We start from the raw sequence: 10,000 nt of genomic DNA, 5'->3' as shown, positions 1-10,000 counted from the left end.
ATTGTGATTGAAGCAGATTGTGATACTTTCGGTTGTTTGAGAGGTCTGTGTCTTATGAAGTTTGTTTTGAAGGCAGTCATGGATTTTGATTGAAGCAGATTGTAATACTTTTGGTTGTTTGAGAGGTCTGTGTCTTATGAAGTTTGTTTTGAAGGCAGTCATGGATTGTGATTGAAGCAGATTGTGATACTTTTGGTTGTTTGAGAGGTCTACGTTTTATAAGAAGGTTTGTTTGAAGGCTGTCATGGATTGTGATTGAAGCAGATTGTGATACTTTTGGTTGTTTGAGAGGTCTACGTTTTATAAGAAGGTTTGTTTGAAGGCAGTCATGGATTATGATACATGCAGATTGTGATACCTGTGGTTGTTTGATAGATTCTATGTTTTATGAGGTTTGTGTTGAAGGCAGTCATGGTTTGTGACATTTTATAAGAAGGTTTGTTTTGAAGGCAGTCATGGATTGTGATTGAAGCAGATTGTGATACTTGTGCAGACTTCCCCGGAATCACCTGGCATCTACCTTCTGCTCCAGCGTGTCTTCAGGAACCATTCCATAGAAGACTTGAAAACTGCTGCCACTGCTAATGGAGTCAGCGATGAAGATTTCAGGTAGGGTTGGGGTAGAACAGGAATCAAATGACTGAGATACTGTTTGTGTGTGTTCATCTGCATGTGTGGGCATGTGTGTGATACTGTCTTGGTATGTTATCTATTCAGGTTGGTAAATGGAGTGCTACTACCAAACTGAATATATAAAAGGTGTGAAGCAAAACTTCGTTTGCTTGTTTTGGTTTGTTTTAGCAGATCATTGAACATAAATGAGGACTTCTCTTTCAACGGAAGGAAGTTGACATTGCCAGAAGATTTGATCAATTAAAAGCTTGCTTCTAAACTATAATTGTGAAGTGAGGCTGTTTTTATCCTTGAAGGTTTGGAACTTGATTTTGGAGGGCAAATGCTGAGTGATTTCTGATGAAATGGACATGCTTGGCAGAATGTTAGAGAATGAACACACCCACCTGCTGGTTTTAAATTTCAGAGAGTGAAATGCACCATAAAACGCAGTTTTAGGGAGAGCCTTTTAACACATTTCTGACCGAGCAAAATTTGCCGAGTTGCTGCTCTTGGATCAAGCAATGTTTTTTGTTTTTTACTCCAGCAGGCAACACTACAGGTTGAGTTGTGTAAAAAGCTTGCTTTGCCATAATTTTGAACAAAACATTTTTTAACGTTGTATTCACAGAAAGCTTAGAGGGTAGTTTTCCCTTTACACTCTGAGTGGCTGTTCGTCAGGTGGGGTCCACAGGAAGGATAGACAAATTATCAGTCAGTTTCAGTTTCAGTTTCAGTAGCTCAAGGAGGCGTCACTGCGTTCGGACAAATCCATATACGCTACACCACATCTGCCAAACAGATGCCTGACCAGCAGTGTAACCCAACGCGCTTCGTCAGGCCTTGAGGAGAAAAAAAAAGAAAAAAGGTGAATAAATAATAGATAAGCTTACATAAATAAATAAATAAATAAATAAATAAATAATAATTATAATATGAAAAAAAAGGTAGTAGTAATAATAAGAAAAAAAAGAAAAAAAAAGAGAGAAGAAATATCAGTCAGAAATCTGTAAGGTGCGTGAATGAAGCATAAGGGCGTTCTGGGTCTGGTAGGGAGCCATGGGGATAACATTAGTGCGGGTGGTATGGTTGCACATCAAGTGAAAGACAAAAAGGACACAGAGAGAGAGAGAGAGAGAGAGAGAGAGAGAGAGAGGACTGAATTAATATGACAATATTTATGTATTCAGGCATTTCTGGTGTACGCTGCTGCCTTCTACAGCAACATGGGCAACTACAAGTCGTTCGGGGACAGCAAGTTCATCCCTAACCTGCCTAAGGTATCATGCTTCTTTTTCCTGTCCTTTGTATCAGTCATTAACGATGCAGTTCCTTGCGACCCCTGTACACTTTGATTTTATTTAGATATATATTTTGTTTAGTATATAGTAATATGATGTATGCTATATAATGTATAGTATGATACCATATGATGCATATCAGCAATAAAGAGTGGTAAGTCTCTCCGTGTACAAGGTACACAACTTTATGTCAATATTGCTCATGCAACCAATTCGTATAAGGACAAGACCCCCCCCACCCACACCCCCATCCCCCCACACCCACACACACACACACACACACACACACATGGTGACGCACACATACAAACAGTAACGCACACACACAGACAGTGAGACACACAAACACACACACACACACAAAGTTACGCGCACGCGCGCGCGCGCACACACACACACACACACACACACAGAAAACAAGTGAACAACACCACACATTGAGAAACAAGGGCAGACAATGTGTGCATGAAATATGTATGTGTGTGTGCAGGTGTGTGACTGAAGTCGTTCTGAATGACTTATGAAACTGACAATGAGCACCTAAAGGCAACTTTCAGCAGCTAGGCAGCCTGCTGTGCAAATGACTGTGCTTGTAAAGTGTTTAGAGTTTGATCTCTGACTGAGGATAGGCGCCGTATAGTATCCATGTCAATCAGTCATGTGTTGACAGGGAGGATAGGCGCCGTATAGTATCCATGTCAATCAGTCATGTGTTGACAGGGAGGATAGGCGCCATATAGTATCCATGTCTATCAATCAGTGAATCAGTCATGTGTTGACAGGGAGGATAGGCGCCATATAGTATCCATGTCAATCAATCATGTGCTGACAGGGAGGATAGGCGCCGTATAGTATCCATGTCAATCAGTCATGTGTTGACAGGGAGGATAGGCGCCATATAGTATCCATGTCAATCAGTCATGTGCTGACAGGGAGGATAGGCGCCGTATAGTATCTATGTCAATCAGTCATGTGTTGACAGGGAGGATAGGCACTATGTAGTATCCATGTCAATCGGTCGTGTGTTGACAGGGAGGATAGGCGCCGTATAGTATCCATGTCAGTCATGTGTTGACAGGGAGGATAGGCGCCGTATAGTATCCATGTCCATCAGTCATGTGTTGACAGGGAGGATAGGCGCCGTATAGTATCCATGTCAATCGGTCGTGTGTTGACAGGGAGGATAGGCGCCGTATAGTATCCATGTCAGTCATGTGTTGACAGGGAGGATAGGCGCCGTATAGTATCCATTTCATTCAATCAGTGAATCAGTTATGTGGTGACAGGAAAAGATGAAGTCTGTGACGGAGGATAGGCGCTGTATAGAATCCATGTTGATCAATCGATGGTTAAAATGTTGGACTTTCAGTTAGTTGGACTTTCAGTTTGAGGTTCCCAGGTTCAAATCTCGGTAACGGCACCTGGTGGGTAAAGGCTGGAGATTTTTCCCATCTCCCTCGTTGACATATGTGCAGACCTGCTAGTGCCTGAACCCCCTTCATGTGTATACACACAGAGAAGATCAAATATGCACATTAAAGATTCTGTAATCCATGTCAGCATTCAGTGGGTTATGGTAACAAGAACATACCCAGCATACACCCCCCTGAAAACAGAGTCTGGCTGCCTACACGGGGGTGTTTAATAAACAAAACGATCATACACGTATGTTGTGTATGTGTACGTGCCTGAAATCTGATTGAATGACACAGGAAATGAATGATGAGCACCCAGTGGCAGCCGTCATTCGGCTCTACCCAGGTAGGCAGCCTGTTGCGCAAATGACCTCAAGTTAGTAAAGCACGTGGGGCTTGGTTTCCAACTGAGGATAGGCACTATTTAAGTAATAATAATAATAATAATAATAATGGATACTTATATAGCACACTATCCAGAAATCTGCTCTAGGTGCTTTACAAAAACGCTTTGTTAACATAAAACATTACATCTATGTTACATACACACACCAAAATGTGACTACACACACACACACACACACACACACACACACACACACACACACACACACACACTGCATACATACATTTTACCAATACATGTGTATCTAACAGCTACCCTAACACATACGCATACATAGGCAGGCACAAACTTACATAAACTCACGCACACACAATACACATTCATATACATGCAGTTATGTACACATACATATGTATACACACATAGTCAAGCACAGCTAATGCAAAGGAAGTGGACCTGTCACAATTGAACTTACTGCTGAGGGAAAAGGTGGGTTTTGAGACAAGATTTAAAAGATGCGAGGGAATCAGAATGACGGAGGTTATCAGGGAGCTTGTTCCATGTCTTCGGCGATTGAAAAGAAAATGATCTGTGTCCATAGGTCTTACTTCTGACGTGAGGTATCCTGAGAAGTCGAGTATCAGAGGAAGAACGGAACAGGTGAGACGGGGTATAGATATGGAGGAGTTAAGAAAACAATATCCATATCAACTGAAATCAAATCAAATCGATCAGTGAATCAATGGTGTGTTGACAGGAAAAGATGGAAGCCATTATCCTGAACAGTACTGCAGCAACTGGTGACCCTGGAAGTGTGGCTTCCCTGTGGAAGGAGGTGAAGGACAAAATGTACTCCCTCACCGAACGAGAGAAAGAACTGGGTCTGGGCGAAAAGGTAGTAAGCAGTGGAAGAGTCTGTATGGTTTTGTGTGTGTGTGTGTGTGTGTTTGTGTGTGTGTCTGCGTTTGTGTGAGTGTGTTTTTATGTGTGTTTGTGTGTGTGTCTGTCTGTCTCTGTGTGTTTGTTTGTGTGTGTGTGTGTCTGTGTTTGTGTATGTATGCAAGTGTGTGTGTGTGTGTGTGTGTGTGTGTGTGTTTACATAAAAAAAACACAAAAAAAACGTATGTGTATAACCTTGGTAACGAATGTGGAATTTGCTTGGTTTAATGTTTTTGTGACATGCTGCATTAATGTTGATAGTTCAAACAATGTCATCGATGTAATCCTTTTGGTTTTTATGAATTAATCAGTGTGACAAATTAAACAGAAGGATGCCTTCTTCTTAACACTTCCTCGTGACACAGTCATAATTGCAGCTTGAGTGCATGGGTGCAAGCCTCAGTGCATGCTTGCATGCTCACGTGAGTGTGATTGTGCGAATGCTACGTAAATGCAGTTGGGTGCATATTCTTTGTCACCCCCTTAACATACTGCAGGATTCTTCAGTCTACAACTCAAGACAGTTGTGTGCATGTTCTCTCACTCAGATTCTGACTGTCACCCCCTTACATACTGCAGGATTCTTCAGTCTACAACTCAAGACAGTTGTGTGCATGTTCTCTCACTCAGATTCTGACTGTCACCCCCTTACATACTGCAGGATTCTTCAGTCTACAACACAAGACAGTTGTGTGCATGTTCTCTCACTCAGATTCTGACTGTCACCCCCTTACATACTGCAGGATTCTTCAGTACAACTCAAGACAGTTGTGTGCATGTTCTCTCACTCAGATTCTGACTGTCACCCCCTTACATACTGCAGGATTCTTCAGTCTACAACTCAAGACAGTTGTGTGCATGTTCTCTCACTCAGATTCTGACTGTCACCCCCTTACATACTGCAGGATTCTTCAGTCTACAACACAAGACAGTTGTGTGCATGTTCTCTCACTCAGACTCCGACTGTCACCTCCTTATATACTGCAGGATTCTTCAGTCTTCAACACAAGACTCTGTGTGGTCCACCAATTTTAATTTTGTTGCAAACCACGGCAGTACCGTCTGAGACATTTAGTTCAGAATCCGGCACGTCATGATGCCGGAGGGTGAGAAATCAAAACGAGCACAATCTCACTGTCTGACCAGTACTCTAAACTGTGCCCGCTGTGTCTGCAAGTGTCTGTCTGGAAGCATGCTTAGCGAGAGAATAGCGCCGCTGCCACCTCCCACAAACCACATAGTGTTATTTACAGAGCACCAGAGTCAGCCCCCCCCCCCTCCCTGCCCCTCCCCTTCCCCTTCCCTTTCTCTGCATCCCCCACACACACCACGCATCACCACAGGTGGCTACACATGGCGCGAAGATGGTATCGCTCCTGACTCATCAACACACGCACGCACGGAAAGTGCTGACCAAGTACCGAAGCAACTGTTAACTCTTCACACAACAGTAAATGGCTGCGAAATGTGTTATGTAATGTAGTGTAGTGTAAATATATATATATACATATATATATATATATAGAGAGAGAGAGAGAGAGATGTGTGTGTGTGTGTGTTTTGAGAGACAGATGTGTGTGTGTGTGTGTGTGTGTGTGTGTGATGCTTTTAAATAAGGTACCCTTGTCATAGTTGTTATAGTGTTATAGTTATGATTAACAACAGAAAAGTTCCTGATAAAGTAAATGAAAGCAAACACACACACGCACGCACGCACAGAGAGAGAGAGAGAGAGAGAGAGAGAGAGAGAGAATGCTCAAACTAAATCAATATAATATATATGTATGTGTGTATATATATATATATATATATATAGAGAGAGAGAGAGAGAGAGAGAGAGAGAGAGAGAGAGATTTTCATGTCTTTAGATCCCAGTGGAAAGTTAATAATGGACTGCATACTACCTACTTTGTGTGTGTGAAGTTTGGAACCACATCATTAGACACACGTGTCAGTAAGTACGAACAGCCATGACAAAAGGAGAGAGACACAGAGAGAGGGGGACAGGAGGATGGAGGCGGACGATGGAGACAGATTTATAAATCATATGCACATCGCACATATCGCCACATGTCATGCCATAGACCCTGACAGCAGTGATACATAGATACGTATATCATAACACATACAAGCTGTATTGCATATGATGACTGACAAAGACGGAAACAATGACACCAACATTTAGACGCATAAGAGAGGGAGAGAGAGATAGAGAGACTGACAGGGAAATAGACTGAAAAGAGATAAGACAGACACAGAGAGAGAGAGGGACACACAACACACACACACACACACACACACACACACACACACACATATGGGTGTCAAATACATTTTGCCTATGTCATGCCACAGACCTGGACACCAGTGATACATGGATATATCATCATGTATGCACGTTGTTTTGCATGTGCGTTTTCTTTACATGAAGACAAAGACAGCAACAATAATACACACACAAAGACCCATGCAAGAGAGAAAGAGAAGCAGAGAGTGAAAGTCAGACAGAAAGAGAGTGAGTAAAAATGTATTCCAAAATATTTCCCATGGGCGCACATGGAAGAACAACAACAAAAGGGTCAAAGGTAATCAAGAAAGCATGAGCGCTCACAAGAGAGACAGAAAGAGAGAGAGAGAGAGAGAAACTGCCGTACACATTTTGAACAAACCATGCCACAGACCCAGACAAACTGATACACACATCTGCGTGCATAAAAGTTTGTTTACAAAGACAACACCAACACTAAATGCATCATGTAACAAGAACAGGACAACAACAGCAACAACAATAGCCTACTCATGCAACAGTCACCATCATCCTTGTTTTCTCCAGCTGTAAACTGTGCCATCACTTGGTACGATCAAACTTGCCAGTACTTCCAGTTGTCTCATGGAGAATATGAGGTCACACACACTTACCTCAGTAACAATACCTTTCCGGCAAAATTCACACTGTTGACTTGCTGACCCACGCTGTCTTTTCACTTTTTCATTTTAGGAACATATTTGCCAACTGTACCTATGCATACAAATGACTAGGAAACTTTTAGCCTGACATCAGATAAAAGATAGGCTAGAATTGGTTGTGATAGGCCTGACTTTGACCCATTTCTGGGAACCAGCTCCATCTCCTTTGCATCCTTATTCCAGATTTCTAGAGTTCTCACCTGGCCTTCTACTCCTGCATGCTGTGCTTTCAGTTGTGCTGCTTTTTCTTTCTTTTCACTGGCGTAATGTACCCCAAGCCTTCTGTAGAGACATTTCAGCGTTCTGCATTTTGTCAGACTGATGCCTAGTATTGACTGCGCTGCTGCACCTTCTTCTGCTGTTACAGACACTGGACCGCAGTAGGCCTCACTAAGGACCAGTTGTTTCCGTGCCTTGCCTGCTGTCTTCAGTTCTGTGCCCTGTTGCTTGGCTGCATCTTGTTCCGTGTCTCCAGATACATTCAGCCGGATTTTTTGGCTCTCTTCTTTCTCAGTGGTGTTGGGGCCTGTGCTCATCTTTTCTGGGGTTTCGTTATTTTTTGGAAGATGAGTGGTTGTCCACCAGTTTGGCACTTGATGGTCATTCTATCTTTGGACTCTGACAGCTTAATGTAGGCACATTTTGTGAAATACCTTTCCTTTGGTTTCGTCAATGGTGCCTTCAGACGACTCAAAGGCCTCAGAATGTGATTTTTGAATGGAGACAGTGCTTTATCTACACCAGAGCGAACTCTCCTAACTTTAGGTGCAACTTTAAAATGTTTAACTGGCGTTGAAGTGGAATCCAAGGTGTCAGAAAAGGAAATGTCTTGAACAGGCTGGTGGTCTGGTTGGGGGCTTGGTCTTAAACTGAAACTTTTTTTGTTTTTTTTTCTCTGGTCGTCCGCCTTTGTTGTTGAAAATGTGAACAAGCTGCACACTGGCTGGCTGGGACACTGGGGTCAAAGTGACACCACAAATATGACATTGTTTCAATATCTGCTGACGTGCAGGCTATTGTTGGTTATGCGTTTTCATGTTTTGGTAGAAATTGTAGCTTTGTGAAACAAGAAGCACAGATCGAGTTTGAGTGCACTCCCTCCGTATCTTCCAACACATTCAAGCTGAAAAATATGTTGATTTCTGAAGCAACACTGACACATGTTTTCTGTTGTTTGCTCCTATCTTTTTCTGATCTCTTGGACCTTCTCCCACACAGTCTACATAAGGAATTTAAACGCTCTAAACGTTGAGATAGTGAATGATCACTTTGATCCATCTTGATGGAATCGACCCCCCAAAATAAAACAAACATGAACAAAACAGATAATATCGACAAACAAGTATTTGTTGTTGAAACAACTACTACTTTCCACAAATAAGAATACAGACTTGAATTTTCTTCTTTAAATTTTTGTTTCCTAAAAATCTTAGTTATCTTCCCCTGGTTGGGTGCTGTCTTACTCTGTCAACATTGAACATGATTATGATGATTATATTCTCTATTCACTTCAAAAAAACATAATATATTTTTACATACTTTTGAGTATTATTTTGATTTTTGTGATTTTTTTTTTTAATGTTGATTTTTTGTTGTTGTTGTATTGAAACTACCAATAATTCTGGGAGTCAAATTGTTAAAGTCATCAAAAAAAAAGAAAAAAAGAAAAAAAAGGCAGCTTGCTTGAAGAGAAAAGGTATCAGAGAATTCTGCTGTTATGATTCTTGCTTTTCATTTACTCCATCTGATTGTGTGTGTGTTTGCAGGGGACCACAACCTATTTCTCCCCAAATTGTTGCAAGCGAGATGCCGATATTGCTCAGGAATTCATGGTGTCCAAGGTATCAGAATCAGAACGATTTTGCTATGTCAGTAAGAGAAATTGAGTGTGTTCAATCTGTGAACAAGAACAAGAAAAGTAAAATCTGACATACAGTGTATATAACAGAATCATGCAAAACAGGATCATTGCAAAACAAGCCCAATTAGAAATATCACGTTTCCACTATATAAAACACACACACACACACACACACACACGTTTTTGCCCGAATGCACACACCAATGCACACGTTTTTGCATATACACTTGTGCAACATATTGAACAAATATTGCGGTGAAGGTAATACATGTATAAAACATACCAAGCTGTAAAACACATGACCCGAAAGGTATTACAAGATTCTCACAAAACCGCCTCAATATGCCTTGACTTATGCTGGAACAAGTAAATGACCTGAAAACAAAGAAAAAGATTTTTAAAAGTACATATTGTATGCCTGCAGCCTAGTAGCAGGAAATAACGATAGACTTTAATTTCCAGTTCTGAAGCAGACAATAAAGTATTTTGAATATGAATACCGGTCACTGTATTGTATGTTTCAGTTTCACTTTCTCAAGGAGGCGTCACTGCGTTCGGA

At 41.5% G+C, this 10,000-nt stretch overlaps 1 protein-coding gene across 2 annotated transcripts in view; it reads left to right on the top strand.

Annotated features, from left to right (window-relative positions):
- The window catches only part of LOC143296716 (dipeptidyl peptidase 3-like), a 46,477-nt gene that overhangs the window by 6,110 nt on the left and 30,367 nt on the right, over positions 1–10,000 (top strand). For both annotated transcript variants that reach the window (XM_076608771.1, XM_076608772.1), the window contains exons 3-6: positions 494–607; positions 1,800–1,892; positions 4,432–4,569; positions 9,347–9,421. In XM_076608771.1, coding sequence (XP_076464886.1) covers positions 494–607; positions 1,800–1,892; positions 4,432–4,569; positions 9,347–9,421 — 420 coding nt within the window. The remainder of the gene's footprint in view (positions 1–493; positions 608–1,799; positions 1,893–4,431; positions 4,570–9,346; positions 9,422–10,000) is intronic.

This window comes from Babylonia areolata, chromosome 21 (genome assembly GCF_041734735.1).
Source record: "Babylonia areolata isolate BAREFJ2019XMU chromosome 21, ASM4173473v1, whole genome shotgun sequence".
In the NCBI taxonomy this organism is placed as follows: domain Eukaryota; kingdom Metazoa; phylum Mollusca; class Gastropoda; order Neogastropoda; family Buccinidae; genus Babylonia; species Babylonia areolata.
Note: the sequence above shows the minus strand (reverse complement) of the source record. Positions and strands in the feature narration are given on the sequence as shown.